At 33.2% G+C, this 24,262-nt stretch overlaps 1 protein-coding gene across 32 annotated transcripts in view; it reads right to left on the bottom strand.

The window, feature by feature from the left end:
* FIP1L1 (factor interacting with PAPOLA and CPSF1) overlaps nucleotides 1-24,262 on the bottom strand; it is a 71,516-nt gene that overhangs the window by 6,978 nt on the left and 40,276 nt on the right. For 13 of the 32 annotated variants that reach the window (XM_058547057.1, XM_058547058.1, XM_058547063.1 and 10 more), the window contains 5 exons: nucleotides 23,046-23,202; nucleotides 12,905-12,931; nucleotides 10,804-10,858; nucleotides 9,339-9,394; nucleotides 920-1,133 (listed from right to left, as the gene is read on the bottom strand). In XM_058547057.1, coding sequence (XP_058403040.1) covers nucleotides 920-1,133; nucleotides 9,339-9,394; nucleotides 10,804-10,858; nucleotides 12,905-12,931; nucleotides 23,046-23,202 — 509 coding nt within the window. The remainder of the gene's footprint in view (nucleotides 1-919; nucleotides 1,134-9,338; nucleotides 9,395-10,803; nucleotides 10,859-12,904; nucleotides 12,932-23,045; nucleotides 23,203-24,262) is intronic. The other 19 variants (XM_058547059.1, XM_058547064.1, XM_058547072.1 and 16 more) reach the window with 4 other exon arrangements.

Genomic DNA, 24,262 nt, shown 5'->3' with positions numbered 1-24,262 from the left:
TCCATCAATTCTCTTTTACACATTTTATGTGAACAGGTTTCTCAGTACTTACATTATATATTTAAAAATATAGATATATATAAAAAATCAATGGCAAAGTATGTTTTTTCCTAACAATTGTAATATTCATTCATGGATACATTAATTAATTAGGGATGTGCAGAAGCTCCTCCATCACATTAAGGAGGTTCCATTAAATTATTTTCAGAATTTGCATTATATTTATGTATAAAAATAAATAATGATAACTGAAATCAGAAAAAAAATTTTAAATACGTAAGAATCATACGGTCATAAATTTTTTAGACATTTTAACTTACATAGGTATGTTGTAGGAAAAACTGATAGGATGATCTATAAAGAAACTTTTCAAGAATAAAAATATTTTACATTAGAATAAAATTCTTTGAGGGAAGTAGCTCAGAAATAAGAATTCAAGCACAAAAAGAAACGTAAAATTTCCAACTGTTAAAAAGAAACTTCATGCATTTTTTAAAAATATATGATGAAATTTAGCAAATCTCTATAATGTTCTTAACCCACTGGATATATTTAAAAGAGTGATGATGATTTTATTTTAAAATTGTAATGTTTATAATACACTGGAAATTATATCTATATTGCCAATTATTTAAACTTAAGATGAAAAATTTTAGATGGCAAAATAAAAATATGTGAGGGGGTAGTTTTCAAAATTCTTTTAAGGGAGAAGTGAACAACAAATTTGAAGACTGTTGCTTTAGGTTATGAGAAGCCCCTGTGAACCAAATAGCCTTGATGCTTTTAAAATGGGCTATCCTAACTACTCTTCAAGAAATCCTTTCTCAATTGAATTGGATTTTCCATCCTTGCTTGCACCAGATATAAATTCTAAAATGCATATGAAACACGTGTACAAATTCCTGCACACTCCACAAACCTGTTGAAAACACTTGGTGTAGGACTGTGATCACGCTCCCTCTCTCTCTCTCTGGTGCGTTCTCTTTCTCTGTCTCGATCACGGTCTCGCTCTCGGTCTCTGTCTCTATCTCTATCTCGGTCTTTCTCTCTTCTTGCATAATAGTCCCATTGCTTGCTGGTGTCCACAAGACTAGGCCATGAAGGAGCAGAACCAGGAAGGTGGGGAAAGGCAACTACAGAAAAAATAAATAAAAAATAAAAGTTATGGTACTTAAAAAACAAAAAGACCAAAAAAAAGTACTAAAAAATAAGAAAAACTCCCACCAAAACTGCTTTATTAGATTATAATGGAAACTTATTTTATAAATAGAAAAGAGAAATAACACACAGTGAATACCCATAGTTTTGAGGAATATCCAGAAACAAACCTTAAAGACCTAACATATAAAGACTCTTCATTTTGCCAGGTGAACAGGAACTAGAATTAGATCCACCACAAAATTCCCAATATCAAAAATGTAAACCAGAATACATTAGGACAACTTCCAAGTGTTGAGAGAAAGTTAACAGTCCACCTAGAAATGTGTACTCAACAAAATGATATTTCAAGAGTAAGAATAAAACAAAGGCATTCAGATAAATAAAAAAAATGAGCAAAAATTATAACCAAGAGACTTCACCAAAAAAACTTCTATCAGATATATGCATAATACATTCAAGAGTAATCAGTAAAAAAATAGAAATAAAATGTATAATTTCAAAACAATATAGGGAAAAGTAGAATTTTTAAAAATCATCTGAGAAACTAAATTCACAAAAGACTTGGAAAGGATGAGGGTAGGAAGAAGTTTGAATAGCTCAATAATTACAATAATACAAAAGGGACTGAATTCACCAGCTAAATGACAGAGATTGTTAATTTGTACTTTTAAAAATTCTAACTACATTCTAAATATTAGAGACATAAAAACACAAAATGGTTGAAAGTAAAAGGGTGGAAGAAAAAAAAAAAAAAGAAAAATACGAATATCCCCAATCTCTGTACGAGTAGCTATACTAACGACAAAAGAGACTAATACCAAAAGGATTACCCAGGAAAGAAGGGATGACTACAAGAAGATGGAAGATACAACTCACCAAGAAGATAAGGCAAATTAAACTTCCAGGTATCTAACAACATAGCCTTAATTTTTAGAGAGTAAAAACTAACAGGGATACAGGTAGAAATAGAAAAATCCACCATGACCATGGGAGACTAATATACTCCTCTCAATTACTGACACATTTAAGCAGACAAAAAATCACTACAGATATATAAAACTTGAGCAAAACATTGTTAACAAGGTTGATTTAATGAACATAACATAGAATACTGCCCATAATAGTTAAAGAACACTCATTCTTCTCAAGCACATATGAGACACTTATAAAAATATACTATATACTTTCAAAGGATAAGTATAATAAATAGACACCATGTTCTCTGACCACTATGCAGTTTAAATTAGAAGTAAAATTTAAAAGTTATGGGAAAATAATCTTCACACATTTTAAATTAAAAACACATTTCTCATAACTCAGGAGTCAAAAAATAATAGATTTCAAATCATATAGGAACTGAACAAAAATATGATGTATCAAAAGTCTAGGGATGCAAACTATTCTGAGGGAAATTTAATCTTAAGAAACACTACATGAGAAAAGATGGAAAATTAATGAGCTAAGGTTCCAACATAAGAACTTAGAAAAGAACAGAATAATCCAACAGAAGGGAGATAATCAAGATAAAAGTAGAAAGCAAATAAATAGAAAACTACCATACAATAAAAAAAGCTGAAAGTTGGTTTTTGAAGACTAGACAAATAAAACATGACAATCTTCTGACAAAAAAGGAGACAACATAAACAGTACTAGAACCAACAAGGGACCACAACTACAGATGTTGCAGATTTGAATACAGAGAACATTACACATTTTATACCAATGCATTTAAAAACTTAACTGAAATGGACTATTCCTAAAATAAATAAGCAAATAAATAGCTTGCCAAACAAAAGTGACTCAAGAATAAAAAGAAATCTTGAACAGTTCATAACCATTAGACATTAAATCAGTAATTTAAAACCTTCCCACAAGACCAGATGGCATTTACAGATGAATTTTACTAACTTATAAGGTACAGACCATTTTAATATTATACAAACTTCCAGAAAAAAAAAGATTATTCCCTAACTTATCCCATGTGGTTTGTATAACGTTAAGACCAAAACCAGTTAAGGCCAGTACAAACAAAGGAAAATCACAGGCCAATCTTACATATGAACTTAGGTGTCAAAATTCTAAATAAATCGGTGTTCATTTGAAAAAAAAAAGTAATCAATCATGACGAACTTGACTTTATCTCAGCAAATAAATTACAGTGGCTTAATATTAGAAAAATTTAGAAATTTTCCATATTAACAGATTACAGAAGAAAAAACGATCATCTCAGAAAGCATTTGATAAAACTCAATATTCATCCACAGTTTAAAAGCCCTTATAAAACTAGAAGAGATTTTCCTTAGTCTGACGTAGGGTTCTATCAAAAACCTAGTAGTAAAAATGTAAAAATTTATACATTTTACATTTATACATTATACATCTATATATACATTTCCTTAAAAAAAAAAAAAAGGGAACAAGTCAGTAACTCCACATTCAGTACTTCACCGTTATATGTAGGTCCTAGCTAGAACAATACAACAAAAGAAAAGAAGGAAAGGAATAAGGATCTGAAAAAGAACAAAATCATTATCGGCAGATAATATTACTGCCTGAAGAGAATTTACAGATAAACTATAGTGGGAGCTCAACAGGTAACTGGCTACAAGATTAATAGATATACAGATCTATATGTATATATATATTATACAAACATAAATAAAACAAAACCCAATTTTATTTCTAAATACAAGCAAATACAAACAGAACATGGAGTTCAAATGAATATACCATTTACAACAACAAAAATATTAGGTATCTATGACTAAATCTAACCAAAGACATGCAAAAAGCAAATAGAGATAATTACAGCACTTAATTAACACTTATTAAAGAACAATTCCCTAATGGATAGAGCCCTTGTTCATAGATGAACTCAATGTTGTAAGGTATAAATTCCACACAGACTGACCTAGAGCATCAAAGTAAGCCCAATATAGTATAGTACGAGCAAGGACTCTGAAGCCAGGCTGCACGGTTTCTAATCTTGACTCTGCTACTTACTGTGTGATATCGGGGAAATTACTTAATTTGGCTGTTCTTCAATTTCCTCATCCATAAAACGGGAATAACAAGAGTATGCCTACTTTAATAAGGTTGTCAGGATAACACGACTTAAGTGTTTGTCATATAGTAAGCATGTCAGTTACTAATCAAAATATAAACAGAGTTTTTCAGGGAACTTGCAAAGCTGATTCTAAAATGGATATGTAAGAGCAATGGCCCAAGAATACTTCTGAAGCAGAATAAGGTAAAAAGATTTTGCTGAACCAGATATATCAGATTTATTATAGAACTCACAATTAAGAGAGTGTGGCATTATTACCACAAAATAGTTAAATTAACCAAATGAACAGTCTAGAAAGCTAAGCAACAGATTCAGGCATACATGGAAACTTGATTCATAAAGGGAGATGGTATTGTAGATCCCTCAGGAAGGACAGACTATTCAACAAATGACCCTGGGACAATTATATCTTTACTTTATAACAGAGGCAAAAATTAACTCCAGATGGCTTAAGGACTTAGACATGAAAAACAAAATTTGAAAATTTTTTGGGGAAAAAATATGTATTGAAAAATATCTTTATACACTTGAGGTAGAGAAAGCCATGGTCCACATACAAACCCCATTAAAGTGTGGTATGACTTTTCACAGATGATGAAACGTAAGGAAAAAGAGGTAATTTTAATTTATTTGCCATAGACGTTTTCTCCTTTGAAGGGCTTGAGTATTATAATTATCTCAATAGTACACAATATTACAGTCATAATAATGTACATATGGTTTATTGTTTAGTTTTTAGAAAAAAAAATGTGTTAGGGCAAAGGTAATTTTGATTACAGAACAGAAAGAATATAAATGTTATTAGTAGAAGTATAGCTCACCAAAGCTGGGAGGCAGAGGGGAAAGAAGAGGGGAAGGAAGGCTTGGAAAGACACACAGTAGTAGAGATGGATGGTACATGAAACAGAGGGCAGGTATATAAATAAAAAGAGGAAAGATAAAATAGTGATATAATTTCACTGGTGGGGAAAGAAGAGGGGTAGTGATGGAAAGTGACCAAAATACACATCTATCACAGTAGGAAGATAACAGATGGTTTCTGAAGTTATATAAACCAAGGAAAAGGGTGGTAAGCCTATGTAGAAATACCACGCAGACCATCAGAAGACCTAAAAACCATCAAAAATGCTTATCTCTGCAGTTCTTTAATATTTCTGCAAAGATTACTTTTTAACTAGTCTTATAAGCACAACCTTAATATGCAATTTAAGGAAAATTAGTATTTCCATCTACAATTACTTAGTAGTGTTTGAGGATGTATTACAAAATGTTAAAATAAACAAACATAAAATAGAATTATCAACAAAGAGGAAGTTGTATTTATCATCTTCATTCCAAGGCTTTGTTTGATTAGGATGAAGAAAACGCCTTTCCTCTACTTAATTCTTGCAATATGCTTTATAATTGTTATTACTAAAGAAGTCCTTCATAAAAAAAAAAAAAAGCTTGTCTTTGAGAAAGGAGTTGGGGGTGGTAAAGAGTGAGCAGAAAACTCTCGCTTCTGGATTAAATAGTGGCATATATTACTTGGGCGAAAACTAAATGCTAATTAGCATTTTTAAAAAAATGAAATCTTCCACAAGGAAACTGAGTAGGTAATCTCAAGAATGAAGTCTCATTCTTTCTGATATGGGCTATTCCTCATGTTCATATGTATTGAAACAAATACACAAGGAATTTAATGACAAAGCAGAAGATGATAAATGCCATAAAAGAGATAAAAATAAAATTTTAATTTCATAAGTAATGCTTATCGAGTACTTACATATTACAGGCACTGTATTGAGCACTTTATTTTCAAACTTTATTTTACAGATGACGAAAATGATTTAAGTTATTTAACTTATCCAAAGTTACTAAAATAAGATGGACCCAAACCCAGGCTGTCTAATTCCAGGGCCTATGCTTTAACAATTATGCTACACTGCCTCAAAGTGCAGAAAAGAGGGAACTTAGAGCTTGTTGGAGATGGTGGGGATAATCGTAAAAATAACAGCTAATATTTGTTGTTGTTGTTACGTCCTGTCAAGTCGGCTCCGACTTCTGGCAACCCTTTGAATGAGTGCTGTCCACAAAGTCCTGTCCTCAACAGCCCTACTCAGCTTCTGCAGACTCATGCCTATGGCTTCCTTTACGGAGTCAATCCACCTCACATTTGGTCTTCCTCTTTTCCTGCTGCCTTCTACTTGCTGAGCATTATTTCTTTTCCAAAGAATCCTGCCTTCTCATGATGCGCCCAAAGTAGGGCAGCCTCAGTTTTATCATTTTTGCCTCCAGCGATAGTTCGGGCTTAATTTGCTCTAGGACCCACTTGTTCATCTTTCTGGCAGTGCAGGGTATCCACAGAGCTCTCCTCCAACACCAGATTTCAAATGAATTGATTTTTTTTCCTGTTAGCCTTCTTCACTGTCTAGCTTTTGCACCTGTACGTATAATTGGGAACACGAGGGTGTGGATAGCCTTGGCCTTAGTCTCTACTGACACTTCCTTACACTTGATGCTCTTTCCTAATTCTTTCATTGCTGCCCTTCCAAGTCTCAAGTCTTCTCTTGATTTCTTGGCTGCAGCCTCCGTTTCAATTGATGACTGAACCAAGGTAAACGAAATCTTTTAACCATTTCAACTTCTTCATTGTCTAAACTAAAATTGTGTTTTTCTGTGGTCAAGATTTTTGTCTTCTTGATGTTCAAATGCAGTCCTGCTTTGGCACTTTCTTCTTTCACTTTAACCAAAAGTCATTTCAAGTCATTGCTGCTTTCTGCTAGTAAGAGAGTGTCATCTGCATATGTTAGATGGCTCATATTTCTTCCACCAATTTTCACTCCTCCTTCACCTGAGTCTAGCCCAGTTTTTCGTATATATATTCAGCACACAGGTTAAACAGATAGAGAGATAAATTGTACTCCTGTCTGACACTTATGCCTATAGAAAACAATTCTGTTTCTTCTATCCTGACAGTGGCTTCTTGTCCACAATACAGGTTATGCATCAGGACAATCAAATGCTGAGGCAAGCCCATTTCCTTCAGAGCAGCCCACAGCTTTTCATAATCTACGTAGTCAAAGGTTTTACTGTAGTCTATAAAACACAGACTAACCTTCTTCCGAAATTCTTTGGAGCACTCCAGCAGCCAATAATCACAACTAGATCCGTGTGCCTCTTCCTCTTCGAAATCCAGCTTGGACATCAGGCATTTCTTGCTCCATATAAGGTAAAAGCCTTTGGTGCAGCACCTTGAGCATCACTTTACTTGCATGGGAAATTAGAGCAGTGGTCCTACAGTTACTGCACTCCTTAGCATCTCGGGGATTGGGATATACACGGAGTGTTTCATCTGTAGGCCAGTGTTTTGTTTTCCATATTTGCTGGCATATGCTATTGGCTAATATTTGTTTTTTTTTTTTTTTTTTTTTTAAAGATTTTATTTATTTATTTTTCCCCCAAAGCCCCAGCAGATAGTTGTCTGTCATAGCTGCACATCCTTCTAGTTGCTGTATGTGGGACGCGGCCTCAGCATGGCCGGAGGAGCGGTGCGTTGGTTCACACCCAGGATCCGAACCCGGGCCGCCGGCAGCCGAGCGCACGCACTTAACCGTTAAGCCACGGGGCCGGCCCTTATTGGCTAATATTTGAGTGTTTATTAAATGGCAGGACTAAGGTGCTTCAATATATTCTCACTGAAATTCACCTTATGAGGAAGAATTATGCTCTCCATTTAATGGTTGAAGATCTATCTATAAAAGTCACATAAATAGTGAGAGGGAGAAGCAAGATTCCAACTCAAGGAGTATGACTTCTGCAAGCCCAGCAAAAAAAAAAAAAAAAAAAGGTGGTATAATCAGGGAAGGTCAACAGAAAGACTACCTTTTGATGTGAATGAATGGTATATGTTGCTTTGAACAAGGTGGGTCTGAAGAACAGTACAACACCCTGATACAGATACCTACAAGGCAACTGGGAATATATGACTGATACTTATATCTGATCTACCACCAAGACTTCTAAATTCTACTCTATAAATGCCTTTGGAACCATTCAATTTTCCCCATCCCCAATGGTACTACCTGAATACAGGACATCGTAATTTCTTCCCCTGGATTATTCCAACAGCTTCTTGTTCTTTCAAAGCAAGCATCTCCGCCATTCCCACCTTTCTACCAACCTTACAGATCTACAATTTCCTCACAGTAAGTAGCCAGAATGAACCTCTTTCAAATGTAAATTGAGCAATTTCAGGACTCAGCATAAAATTAAATAGTTCCTCAGAGCCCTTTGAATAAGGTCAAAACTCTACCACATGGCCATAACGCCCTGCACATCTTTTGTCTAGTCTCTAGACATTCATCATGCATTCTCTACACTCCAGCCACACCACACTTCTTTCAGTTCAGAAAGCCTACCACGATTCTCTCACCCCCGTGTCTCTGAATATGATTTGAACCCCAAGTCACTTCATCTACACTCCACCCCTCTGGAGAGGGAGACATCTCACTATGCTCCCATGATACCCTCTTTTGTCACCTGGCTGTTTCCTCACTAGCCTATAAATTTGATTAGGGCAAACCTACGTCTAGTTTACTGTATCCCTAAAACCTAGTACCAACGCACCGCACTTTTAAAATAAAGAAATGAATGATCAAGAGATTTAAGCAGAAAGCAGTATCTGAAGCCCTAGAATGGATCAAGTTCTCAAGAGTGAACACACAAGAGGATCCAGCCAAATGATGTAGAAAAGACAAACCGTGAGGGGGAAAGATGAGAACAACGTCAATTGAATGCTATGAGTCAAGAAACAGAAAGATTATATGGACAATGAAGACTGAGACAACTGGGTGACAAATCCTAAACCCTTTTAGGAAAAAGGCAAGGCACAAATACCTCTGTTGTGTCACTACTTACTAATTTTTAAAAGTATAGTTGATAAAGAAATGAAAATAATTCTGTTAAGTAACTTGGAATATGTAAGACCTAGTTATTCCTTTAGTTAATGTTTTTTAATTGCTCTGTAAAATAGTATTTTAAACCATTAAAGTATGTTTTTATTGCTTTAAAAATATTTAAGTACTTTACTGATTCAAATTGAATCTGGGCAAATAAAAATAATACTTACCATTGCCATACGGAAAAGCACGTGCAGAACGACTATCATAACCAGAGGAATGTCCACTGTTGGAAAAAAATGCATTTTTATGCATTGCAAGTTAAGTTTTGAATTTTAATAGCTTAGTGCAAATGCAAAACATGAAAGCAGAATTATGACTTTTATTTAACCACCATATAACGATAAGCTTTAATTCTGTAATCTTATTTTTTGATAACACAGGCTTTTTAACCTCAAAAAATATTAAACCTAACACCTACTTGTAAAGAAAAATACAGCTTGCCTACTACTAAACGTTAACATGAATAATCCAATTCAGCTTGACTCTCAAGGTAACAGAAAAACTTTGAGGCTAACAGAATATTTGAGGCTTAAAATTTAGTCTTAAAAAAATTGGCTTTAATGGTAATAAATCACAAATTCAGCCCCACTGATGGGATCAACAAATAATACTTTTCAACATTCTGACTGAGAAAACAAATATATGTTTAACAAGGACTCAATAAAATTAAACCCTTACATTCTCACAATTCACACTTTGCTGAGTTTTATCACTTCCTTTGAAAATTATATGCATGGTTTGATACTACTGATGTAAAGTTCTCACAATTTTTCTCTTTTTATATAATTTGAATCACGTTTTCAGAAATACACGTATTTTTATAGATTTTATTTGCCACTTAAGAGGAAATAATAAGAGTTACCATTTATTATTGATTTCTGTCTGCCAAGACTTGTCCTGATGCTTTATATTCACTAACTGTTTTAATCTTCAAGATTCTACCGACCCATTTGGTAAAAGAAAAAACTGAGTCTCAAAAGAGTAATTATGAACCTTGCCTAGCAACACAAAGGTGGGAAATTCTGAAGCCAAAATTTGAACCAGGTCTGTGTGATTCCAAAGCCTATCCTGTTAAATACCATATTGCCATTGGTGAGATAAATATTCTTTAGCACAGCATTCCAACTAACATAAACCATAAATGTAGAGTATAAAAAACAAGGTTATTGCCACACAGAAGGGATCTCATCCTCCTTTGTGGAAGCTGAGCTGCAGCTAGGTAGCGAGGAATAAGGCAGCTTTTCTTTACTATGACCCCTGATAATAGCTGTCCTTAGTTAATCCTAAAACAGCCATGTATTATGCATGATTACCAACCATCTGTATTTCCCACAAAACTGACTATAGCCACGTTATTACCAATCTAGGGGTTTCTTTAATAAGTGTGTCATAAATTAAAGCAAGATATTTCAAAATACTATCATTTAGTTTTCTTCGTCCTGTTTTGTTATCACGCTATAGGTCCAACATCTTACATAAAAGTAACTAATATAGAGCTAGACTTACGAATTAAAAGGCAGGTACTACTGTTTACAGAATTAAATCTTTGAAAATATTACCAAGATATGTATATGATTGTTCTGTCAAAAGCCTATCAATGATCAAAAATTTCCAGTACTCATACTGATTTACCTTTCTATTGTTGGTATAAGAGATGGAGGTGGAGCGCCTGGTGGAGGAGGAAAACCTGAAACATTTAATAAGATAAAAAAGTTAACAGAATGTACATTTAATGTCAAGAGTGAAACAAAGTTGCTGTGCATCACTAAATTTCTCTGGGGACATAACGTGCTTCTCTATGCTATAATGGACAGAAAAAAATGGAGCTTAAACTTACAAACATATTTTTGGAGCAATAAAACTTTAAATGAACAGTCTGGTCTAATACACAGAGCACAAACTGAGAGTCAGGACACCCGGTCTTATTTTCAGCACCACACACAGCCCATTTTGTGAGTATGAGAAAGTTAATCTCAATGCCTTACCTTTTCCATATATAAAACAGTAGTAGTGTTGCCACCAGATATGTTATACTTGAAATATTTTAGAAGAAAAGCAAATAAAATAACATTTACCTCTTTCAAAAAATATTCTGCGAGTTTTAGATGTACAGAAATTTCCTTAAAATGTATAATTTATAAATAAAATCTTACCAGTAAATATATAAATGCTTAAGGCTGAGAACATCCATCATAAAATATGTTTTAAATAGCACAACCCTAAAGAACAGTTTTACAAAGAAAGGCACATAATGTAGTTTTTGGATTAGTTTGGGAAGAAAATAATTTGCACCTTTATATCATGAGGTCTGCATTCTCAATAATTCACCATACCTACATGAAATACCACAGAATATGGCTAAACGAGACCTTAGCAGTTAATCTACTCTACACTTTCAAATTCAGATAGGCAATAAAGCACCCCAACAAAAGACTTGAAGATTCCACAACTTATGATGCCAATTGCTTATGATACCAATTCCTGCCAAGTTTTAACAACCCTATTAGAAAATGCATTAAATTACATAATTTATATCTTTCATACTATAATCCATATGCTGTCCTGAATGAGGACATGAAGCAATCCATTGTCATATTCTCTATCACGCTCTACATATTTGAAAACACTTCCACTAAGCCTCCTCTTTAGCATTCTACGTAAAAACGAATCCCAGTTCTCTTAACCTTTCTCAAAAGTCCATTTAAATCAATTTTTGGCCCTGCTTCAAGTTGTTTCAAATTCACCAGGCCCATCTACACTGTATCCAGTTTTAGGATCTATAACTCCTCTATTAAACATCTGAGATGTGTAAAGTTTAGCAATTACACATTATCCTAGAGTCCACAATCCTATTTTATACAGCCTTACATCCAGATTTCTTTCTACACTCAAGAAACACACCAATGATTCCTTTATGACTTTTCCTGATAAGTCTTTTCCAGCTACATTCATATACAATCAGTGACTCTCTATCCCACATCTAAATGTGTATACTAACCTATGCTATCTAAACTCCACGATTTCTGTTTATCAATGTTATGAATTTAGACCCACCCTTCCAAGCATTGTCACCGCTCATTCTCTTGATACTCCCTGGCTTATGTTAATACTAAACTCAGTAAATACCAACTTGCTATCACATTTGCATCACACTACAAAAAAAATTAATGAAAAAATGTAAAAAACAACACTAGGCCACATATAAACTCCTACTGATCACACCATTACAACAATAAACAATTTAATCACCACCATAAGAACAACCATCTGACCAGCTGTCAATCTAACTGTGTGATTCAGAACATATTTTCTCAGGATACTGAGTTATGCCAGCAGGGTAAAAAAAATCAGAAACCATGATAAAGTCAAGATAAAGGATCTTTCTCTTCTCTTGCAGTTACTTCATCATATAAAAAATTCACTGGTCTGAAAAAAACATTTTTTTATAAAAATTTTATTTTATATCCTATACTCACTCTTTTCTTCAACAAATTGATATGGTGAGAATTTTCTCAGAATCTCTACTTCTACAGAAATGGGTAAGACAGGTTTATGAAAACTAAATATCTTAATCAAAACTGGAATGAAGCAAAGGCAGAGCTGAAAATAGGACCTTGAAATCCCAATAGCTTAGTCCATATTCTAACCGTATCAACACTGTCCCTACTGTAACTGTAAGCTTGAAATTTCATGTTTATTAACAATGATGGAGAAAACATGAAAAAAGTTTTACCTGGAGGTGGTACAGTTATTGGAATACCTAAAAAACAAGTGATGAAATTTAATATAGTAATTGGATTTCATAACCTGACATGTATTTATGCCATCACCAAAAAAACCTTTGAAATAAAACCCCTCGCCTCATTTTCCTGGCTTATTCACTCAAAAGAAACATTCTGTTTTCTTGCAGAGGACCAACAATTCGAGTATAACATCCAACTTCCTGATGAAAACCCAGTCTAACAACTTGATAACAAGGTTTCCCCGACTAGTTGTAATCACAAACGAAGTTAGACACCAGTTAAAAAAGCACACTTGTGCATACACAAATATCAAACTCCATAAAATTAACACTAACTTTGATAATCAACATCTAATCTTGTTATTTTAGCATTTTAATAGAGAAATTGATCAATGGGCTCTCTAATACTGCAGACAGTGCAGGGTAACTCAGAAGATAATAGACAATCACTTGAATAAAGCTTTGTGCGACGTTCAAGTGTTGATTCGGATTGTTTTACTGTTGTTGACAGAAGTGGAAAAAGCTCATTACTTCCCTTGATATGTGGGAGTAGAGAAAGGAGGTACAGCCAATTCACATACATATATATATATATACCCCCAGGGCACATTAAGATAAATGTGGACGATTTACTTCTATAGGAGTCAGTAAAGACTAATTTGAGTGACTCTCACTCATTTGCACACATTATAAACTTTAAGAAATAAAGTATGTATAAATAAACATTCTCAATTTACATTGGTCAAATGTGCCCTTAAATCCTAATGTAAAACTTATGTGGCAAGCAAACTGTAACTACTTTTTGTTTGAAGAAAAATGACATTTCTAAGTAGTAAAATAGAAAAAAATGCAACTTTTTCATGAAAAATTTTATACCGTAAACAATTTCAACAGTCGGAATGATTTTACTAAATCCTATCTCAAAACTGCATCAGCTTTAGTCCAAAAGAGGAAAAAATAATCTAATTCCTTAACTAAATGCATGGGAAAAAATAATGAAAACAGAATCACTTTCAAATGTTTTCCTGTCAATGGAAACATCTGCTAATAATTTAAAATTTTTCTGTGCATGTTTTACCAGTATAAGAGGTTTATATAAAAAGATCTTAAGGCACCAAGTGGCCTTAAAATGGAGAATGAAGCACCTGAGTTAACCACCCATGCAGTAAAAGGATATGCTAAACTTACAAAACCAACAGGAGTGAAAAATATATGTAAAGCAGCCATCATGTTTAGAAAATTAGGCCTCCACAAGTCTACTAAACTGATCTACACTTAACGGCAATTCTCATCCACTCTGAGGTTACCTTGCTGCTTCCTAAACTACTAGGCTAAAAGAATCCAGCAAAAAATACATGCTAGTGGAGTCCTAGACACCAAACTAAATGGGAAAAGTAAGGAAAGCAGAGCATACTATACGTTCTTAATATCCACTATTACCTGATTTTCTTTAGAACAGTATAGAATTTTTTAGAGCACTATTGAACTTCACTATGTGACCTAGTTTTCACATTTAAATGCATGATTATTTTCTTAGGTGTATAAGATAGGGCCTACACCAAATTCAGCAACCTGCTCTGTAATCCTAATAACTTTACCTAAATGAATACATGAGCAACATGCATCACTTCAGCTAATGCATACTATAGCTTACTAAAATGTGAATTCACGCAAAATAACTAAGAAATTACTAGTCAGCCCTCTCAAAATTTAGTCCACAAAAATATTTAAGTTGTCAAACTTTCACAAAACATAAAGATAAGACATATAACCAAATTATTAAGTATACTAAGAAGGTAGTTAAAATTACAGTCTGCTTTTAATTTTAATCTTACTACAGTAGTATCACAGCACAGATTTTTAAAAACTCAACTGGAAGGAATTAAGAACACAAAGAAAAATCAAGCTCTCTCTCTCTCTATATATAGAGGCCTTTCCAATCAATATCTACACATCAGAAAGTTGGCGTGAGAACTACCAAGAACCTTTCTTGTGAGACTTCTATTTCATCTAAGATATTTCAGTGCAAATCTTTATTGCTAAATATTTGATAAATCTTGAATGGTAAATTGAAACAGAACTATAAAGTTGATGAAACACTATATAATCAATTCTTTGACAATTATCAAATGTATTTTCAAGATGCAACTAAGAAAGTTCAATATGTGATATAACATTAGGTCAACATAATCCGCATCTAAAAATCACTATATAGTATTTGACTTCTGTTAACAAAAGAGAAATAGTGTAAGGAAAGAGAAAATTCGTCTTGAAAATCTCTGTCTTCTCCCTCAACACTCCCACCTTCCAGGCCAACACGTGAGCTGCCTAGCCAACAGACTTAAAATAAACAAGGCAAGTATTGTTTCTTTTCTGTATCCTTCATCTGTAAAATGAATAGGAAAAAAATGTTTATTTTCCTGGAAAGCCTTCCATAACAGTAGTAAAAGTAAGAGTTCTAATACTGGTCAAAAGCTTTTGGAAAAGTAATATTCAAGTTCTAACAGAACTGAATAGATTAGTGGTTTTGAAACTTTAGTGACCATCAGAATCACCTGGAGAGTTTGTTAAAAACATAGATTGCTGGGCTCCTCCTGCTTCTAGAATTTCTGATTCAGCAGAAAGGTAGTGGGGCCAAAGAATTTGCATTTTTAATAAGGAGATGATGATGTTGCTGACCAGAGATCACAGTTTGAGAATCACTGGATTAGACTTTAAACTTCTTTATTAACTGCACTGCTGAGCACCTTAATACTCAATACAGGTAAACTCCATTCCAAAATTTTATGAAACAAACAAAGCATGTGATAATCTGAAGTAAAGTAGTACAGCTGTATAACAGCCTACACTATCTGGCATCCTCAAAAGCAAGAGAACAGGATTTAATTTTTCCAGTATGTAATGCACACTCTTAGACGTAAAGCATAGGGGTGGGGGGGACCCAAAATCCTATTTGGGGGACTGACAGATTGAGGCAAAGAAATAGCAAGGAAGCAGCCCTGTGAAACATCATATTAAAAGGAATTTAAGTATATTTTTTAAATTCTCATAAAATTAACAGAGGCTCTGCACTCAACAAAAAAACTGAATAAAAATTGTCTATGAACTCATTCTCCATGTATCCCATCATCATTTTGCAAAACTAAGGCAAAAAGAGTTATGTGATAGCCTCTGACGTGGCTCCCAATGATCCCTGCCTCCTGGTATTTATACTGTTTTACACTTTTAGTATTTATATCCTCCCCTTGAGTGTGGGCTGGATATAATGACTTCGGGCTGGATATAATGACTTATTTCCAACAAATGAAATTCAGCAAAAATGATGGGATGTCCCTTCCGTGACTAGGTTACAAAAGACACTGACTTCTATTTTGCTGGTATCCTCTATGTCCTCTCTTGCATTCATGCTTTGATGAAGCAAGGTGCCATGTTGGAGATGAAGTGAATCTTTTTAGCAAAGAAATGAGTGATCTTGAAGATGAATCCTTTCTCAGTCAAGCCTGTGAGATGACCATCTCCAAGTCTGTGAGAGAACTTGAAGCAGAGGACCCAGCTAAACTGTCCCCACATTCCTAACCCACAAGAACTATGCAATAATAAGTGTATGTTGTTTTAAGTCACTGTACATTCTAGAATTATTTGTTATGGAACAATAGCTAACCAATACATATAATAACTACCCATCATTTCTCTATTAAGTGCAAATGAAAGAAAAAAGCACGGCAGAATTACGTGAACTATGCTTCCTATTTCTGACTAGTTAACTTCCAAATTTCATCAGCACTATTATGTTACAAATAGATAAGCCTGATCACTTTCCTTAAGTCTCAATGATTTCTACTTCCAAGTCACTAAGCTCATATGTAAGTTCTGCACCAAGAATCTGAGCACAAAAAGTCAAGGTTTATAAAAATCTTTAAATATCACCTTCTACCACATGCTTTTCTATACATCAGTATTTTTTAAATTTTATATACACACACACGTTATCACCTACAATCTACCCTTAAAAAAAAAAGGAAACAGGATGTAGAACACTGTAAAACTATTCCTTAATATAATTAAAGTAAAACAATTAATTACAAGGTACAAAAAAAGAATGGAAGTAACTTTAAAGAAAAAAATGTCTTAAAAGATGCTATGATCACAAAACTTACAACAACAAAAAAGTTACCAGCATACTCCATACCTAAAAGGTCAAAGAGATAATATTATGTGTTAACTATAAAATGGATGAACTATTTTACCCTTATCCTCTTAATCCTCTAATCTCTAATTAAAAACTTACAGAAAACAAAAATTTTGTGTTACACAAAAACATCTCTGATAGAAATGTCAACATTTCTGCAAAGAACTTGTAAAGGAACTGATCTTTATAAGCTCACATATAATTACAAAATGACTGAAAAAGTAGCACAAACAAAAGGTAAATATTAAGCCATAATTAAATTCTGCAAAATGTAGCATCTATGGTGTATTAAAAATATAACTATTATAAAGGGAGCATCCATGGGGAAAAAAGACATTCAAAACTCAATATTCTAAATAAGTTTTTAATTTTATTAAACCTTTATTAAACCTACAATTAATTTAAATTAATTTTAATTGTGCCAGAAAATATTCTTTATTTTATTTCATATATTCTCTATTTTAAGTTTACTGAAAACACTGATAGACTGTTGGGTTTTTTTTAATATACAAAAACAAAACAAAACAGAAAATGAGCACAGTTCTCAAAAACTTCAAGAAATTCTTCTTCAAAGGTACTTCTGGAAAACATGTTTTTGAAATGCACACATTTTTGGCAAATAGCATCAGTTAACATGTAGATTTACTGTGTAAGACCAAACATCTTGATGGAACTATAAAATTAGCTTAATGTTATATTCATAAAATAGCTTCTCAATTAAAGGGACAAAACTGTACTTCCTCAGGGGTGCTGATGATATTCATCCAATATAGGCCAAGCTTCTGCCAGAGCAGCAGTTCTCAAAGTGTTATGGAGAGATTCCTGGGGGTTCCTAAGACCCTCCTAGGAATCTGCAAGGTCGAAACTACCTTCATAAAAATACTAAGTTATTTGCCATTTTCACACTTATTCTCTTACAAGAGTACAAAGAAGCTTTCAGAGGCTTCATGACATGAAATCACAACAGATTTAATGTAGAAACAAACAGAAGAAACCAGTTTTTTTCTATAAAGCCACATAATAAAGAGATTTGCAAAAGTGTAAAACAAGGCCACTGTTTGCACTAAACGTTATTCTGGAAAAATAAAGTTATTTTTCATAAAAATGTTGTCTTAAAGTTAATATGTAATGGGTTTATCATGAGTATTTTAAAAATAATAAATATTTTAAATATAAAAAATAGATACTTTAATTTCTAATACAAAAAATAGATATCACACACAAATGAAAGCTCTTTGGGGTCTCCAGTAATTTTTAGGAGTGTAAAAGAGTCTGCGACCAAAAAGTTTGAGAGCCACTGTGCTGGAACCAGATTGCTAACAGAAAAATAATCTACAATGCAGGCCTTAGAGGAAATGCAGCAAGACTCCAGATGTGAGCTGCTTTTCTCCCTAATCGCATGTATCACCGTTCACCCAAAATCAAAATATTCAAGGAATGAACAAGATGTTTAAGTTCATACAATTCATAGTACTAGATGACTACTAAGACACTGATGTACTTGACAAGAATCTTTTAGGAAGGAATCTACTTCCTTCTAAAATGCAGAATCTTACACATTTTGAAATCTAGATAAACAGCTAAACCCTATATCCAACTTTAAAAGCAGGGATGACATGTCTGTGGTTCTACACCTCAGTAAAGAAAAGAGCCTTCTTCAACTTAGTAGAATTCTACTCCTGAGCTACATTTCAATTGTTCCCAAGACTTACAGAACCATGGACCTATGAGCCTTAATAATGATTAATGTAACAAGAAATGAGTTAAATTGAACCTGGCTTCTCTCTTTCAATAAACTCCATTATAAAAAATAAAGATAAAATATGATGACACTAAAATAAATTAACATTTAAAAGCCTAAATTAAAAGTCTACCATAAAATGTAATATAGTTTGAACATAGTTTAAAAAATAGTTTGTTTTATAATCATTAATTTTTATTTTAAAAACAAATAAAATAAGCCAGACACAGAAGAACAAATATTGTATAATTCCACTTACATGAGGTACTAGAATAGGCAAATTCATAGAGAAAGAAAGAATAGAGGCTACCAGGGACTGGAGTAGGGGGGAAGGGGTTATTGTTTAATGAGTATACAGTTTTTGTTATGGATGATGAAAAAGTTTCAGGTATAGATGGTAGTGATGGTTACACAACACTGTGAATGAATTTAATGCCACTGAATTGCATACTTACAAATGGTTAAAATGATAAATATTATGTTATGTATATTTTACCACAATAAAAAAAACACACAAAATCAACTACCCTACTCATCAATCCTTTCAATTCTACAATTTTTCTTCCAACATACAAGTATTCCAAAACTGGATTATTTAGTAAATCAGGCAAATAGTAACACCTCAGTTAACTGGATTTTTTTTTAATAAAAAATCTGATTCCTGCTCTTTACAACCTCCCTAACTTTCCTACCCACATATATATACACATGCACTTGAACATCAGGGAAACACTTAAAAAAACCCAAAAAACTTTAAGACATATTATTGGGGTAAATTCACATAATCCAATACTTATGGATTCAACATAGTTAATAAAATAGCCTTTCGAGCAAAACTGCCTGGGTTAGAATTCTGGTTCTGCTACTTTCTAGCTATTACTTAAATTCCTTAAGCCCCAGGTTACTCATCTGTAAAATTAGAATAATATCTACTTCAGATATTGTCAAGAATCAAATTGAGTTAACACATGAAATGTGCTCAGAATAGTGCCTTCAATGGTAAGCATTCAATAAATATTAGCTATTATTAGCTATTATTTCTACTATTACTCAATGAAAGCAGGAAACCACACTAATCTATTTCTGAAAAAATTTAATACAATAGAAGCTATTTTCTAGTTCACTAGAAAATGAAATTAAAAGATTAGATTTTCTGAAAATTAAGGAAGATCCTGAATAACCAGTGTTTGTTTTCAAGCTACTGTTAGCATCGTGGCAAGGAACCACATTAAATGCTTTTCCATTTAAGAAAGCTAATCCTAAAGTCACGTAGGATGAGAGGTCCCTTACGTGTTTGTTGTATCTCCAATACAAAACCTCCTCTACTCTTCATACAAATCTATTGTGGCCAGAAGTACTTTGTCCTCTCTGTTACTAACAAGGTTTCATGTATGTTGGTAGATGTGTGTGTGAGGAGGAGAGGAGGCAATACACGTCTCTTATTAACTATTTCACAGTAAAAAACCTCTTGAACAAAAGTATTCTCTATCACCTCATCATTGCTAAAGAGTAGCTATCTATTTATGCAAGGAGCCAAGTCTGCAACCCTCCAAGAGTTGATCATAAATTTTATCCTCCAAACCAGGGCATTTCTGAGACTGAATAACAATGATTACGCTGGGATAAAAAAGTCCTGTAAGAAAAATGGAGTACTTTTCTAAGTACTGCTTCTCTAAGAAAAATGGAGTACTTTTCAAGGCAATACTTACAAAAAGACTCTTGAAGCACAGCTTTCTTCTGTTACCTGCTTTTGATTCTTAAGCTGATCTACATTATAGCACTCTCTGTAGAACATACTGTAATCATATGGTTCTGTGGTAAACAGTAACTGAAAATGTGGCTTTAATCAAGGCCCACATTCAACTGGTATATAGCTATGCAGCCATACTGCTGTTTAAAGCCAGTGCCCATTCTGATTGATAAGTGCCCGTGTGACTGTACCAACTGTCAATCTGAAAATCCATCTGGTGTTATGGATACATAAATATGTTGTCAAGATATTTCGGGAATGTCAAGTATACACAAGACATTTGTGATTTGCATTGTGGGGAAACATAGATGGAAATACACAGCCCAGGCTCTCTCCAACAACTCACAATCTAGTAAAAATGAGTAATTCAGATAGTCTCAACTTACAATTATTTGGTTTTAATATGAATTGATATCTACCCTCAACCAGCAAATATACCACAGTTGGCTACTGCTTAAACCAGAATTACAATTCATCAGAATTTGTATTCATTAAATGCTGGCAGGATGGCATGGAAATATAATCTAAGAATAAGCATCAAAGGAAATCTGGGCAGGTATTTAAAACACAGAAAGCATGTAGTTGAAAACTAACATTAAATAGCTTAAGCCACAGAAAAATAATCAGTGGTACTCTACAGTATAACGCCATAGATAATCTAAACATTATTAAAAGATCTGTTATCCTTATAAACAGAGCTTACATGGCAAAGAAATGGAGTAATTTTATCATTTTGGGAAAAAAGCATACTTCCAGATAATGACATCGCCTATCAGCAATATCCTATGGAACTTCTGAATTTATTCTTCAGGGAGGTGTTTACTTTTTCATCAATAATCCATACCATCTCTCTCTCACTTACTTTAATTAACAGATAGTGTGAAACTATATAAAATGTTAGCCATCTGGGGATATACTATATTCACTAGTAAATATGAAAATTCTTTTAAATCACCTTTAGTACCTAGTAAAGTTTAAGATTACAAAGCATCTAGCATAAAGACTATTATCACATACACTGATCATCTTTTAGTCTCAATAAATCGAATATGTTCAAAATTAACTATTTCTACATTTTTATCTTTTTCAGAGGACAAAGGATTCATTTATGAATCACTAAGTCCTCATTACTTTCTCTTTTCATTTAGTTAATTCTCATCATATTAAAGAACCAAGAATGTCATGGGTCCAATCACAACTTCTGAACAGTTTGTGCTTCAGCACAAGAAAGTTATTGTTGGAACAAGAAATGCATTGACCTTTACAAATAGTGTTGTCTGGAGTATGCACCTTTAATCTATCCAGTCTTCTCATTCCTCTATTTTTGAGACAACAGATTCCTTAAAGCCATAATCATTTTTCATAATAATTTTCTTATCCTTTTTGAAAGTAGAGGTAGCAATGCAAGTGAATCAAAGGTGTTGTGGTTGTAGGGCTGACGCAACAGCTGACATTTAGAGCCCAAGGATGAATACTATAGGGAAGGTCTATTCAGACTCTTTATTTGCCTCTGTACTCTGATCACCACTGGCACCTTAAAATAAAGACAGCTCTGCTGCAAATGCAAAGTGAGTGAGTGGACATGGCTCTTTAGCTTAAATCAATTTTATTAATAGAAAGCAAATCTTAACACATGTTGCACGTAACAGTTCTGATTAGGACCAGCAGCTAATTTTTATCATTTATTACTGGCATTCTCCCTAGGAAGAAAGTAATTATTATCTCAACCAATTTTTAATGAAACTAACAAGATTAAGGGGATAAATACTGAAAGCTCACTGGGAATAAAATAATGAAGACCACTGGACAAAAGGTTGAAAGTATAAAATTTGTGGATTATTTGTCATTTTTTTTCTACTGCCACTGATCTAGTTTTTAATAAATGATCAAAAGTGGATAAAAATATGATAAAAATTTACATTAGTTTTCTGTCTTGTTTAAAAGAAGTAAATACTAGGTACCTGGCACCCAGAAGCAGTCTCCTAAAAGGAAACCAGTATACAAAGAAAGATGACGACCAGACTGAGATTTTCATTTCAGTTTCTTCACAGGATACAATTTTTTTGACCTACTCCAATTCTAAAAGTATCTTTAAAATTTTTTTCAAAACAAGATGGGTTACAATTCAGTATGGATTTATACATACACAATTAGCAACTTTAGTTTGGGAATCACTATCATGTTTTTGGATCACAATTTTAGTATCCGTACATTCTTCTCTATTTCAGTATACTGACTCTTTGCTATGCTGAAATAGCAAGACACGTATTTATGTTTCAGTGTAAATCTATTGAAAACTTAACGTAATAAATTTCATATCTATTACTTTTAATGTGATGCAATCAACGAAGATATTATTTTCAAATATATATTTTAATTGTTAAATTCAAAACAAAAGAAACACTCATGGGTTATTTTCCTTTCAAAATCAAATGTCTTATTTACTATTTACCTGGTGGTGGAATTAGAGGTGGAGCAGTGCTGACAGTTGGAGGAGGTGGAAGAAATGGAGGAGGTGGAAGGTGGGTGGGAGGAGCTCCCGGAGGGAAAAACGGAGGTGGTTTGCTAAAATTGTTGTCTACTTCAGTAGCAGATCTTTCAGAAAGGACCTAAAATTAGAGTATAGATAATTAAAAAGATGAATAAATGTATTCTTATCTAAGATTACACTCAGTAAATTAATTTCATTTAATCTAAGAAACAAAGTAAAAAGGCTTATTCATATATACATGTTTTGAGAAGGTGGGAATCATTTTTCTCTGTGTATTATGTGTGTATATATACACATATGAGTATACACTCACACACCCACTTTTTAAAATGTTCTTATTCAAAGCCTAGAAAAAATAACTGAATCATTACAAAAAAATTCTTAATAAGAAATAATTAAGTGATAAAAACATTCTAAACAGACAATTATGTACTTTATAAATATAATGTAATGAGTATTATCTTTTTATCCAACCAAAGTTAAAGTATTAAAATTAAGGCAATGTAATCATTAGTCATAGATACTAGCATTAAGAAATTAACATGGCAACAGAACCAGACAGTCATTGTACCAGGGTCTGTCATCACGAGGTTGCAAAGTTAAGAGACTGAAAGGCATGCATCAACAGGGGGCAAATAACAGCCAGCTAGATATATAAATAACTTTTCCATGTGAGCCTTGTAACTTGAAGAATAAGACTTTATACTTGAAAAGTAAAAGTGCTTACAAAATACTGATTTGTATGAACAGGTAAGGGACAGGTACCAAACCTACAGGAGAGAGGTACCTAGAAATCTGGATTCTTGACAAGCTCCCTGAGGGATTCTGACATGCAAACACATTTGGAAAACATAGCAGAAACAGGGAACAGAATGTTGTATATTTAATTTATACTTCTCAAATAATATGCTGGCTAATGCATATTATTTAAACATATAATCCTTCCTTTCATTAACTTTTCCTACATTTAAGTATAGTCATTTTATAAGGCTTATGTTGATAAGCTATTTTTAAAGTAGGGAACAGAATTATTTAAGAAATCATGGCATTTTAATGGTGGAGGGCAAGAAAGAGAGGACTACCTTCCATTTTAGAAACAATTTACCTTTAAAGACACTACAAAGAACATTTTACATGATTAATTTATTAAAGGTAATAAAACACTGGACATTTTTTAA

This window comes from Diceros bicornis, chromosome 8 (genome assembly GCF_020826845.1).
Source record: "Diceros bicornis minor isolate mBicDic1 chromosome 8, mDicBic1.mat.cur, whole genome shotgun sequence".
Lineage (NCBI taxonomy): Eukaryota > Metazoa > Chordata > Mammalia > Perissodactyla > Rhinocerotidae > Diceros > Diceros bicornis.
This window is presented reverse-complemented; position numbering and strand designations above follow the sequence as displayed.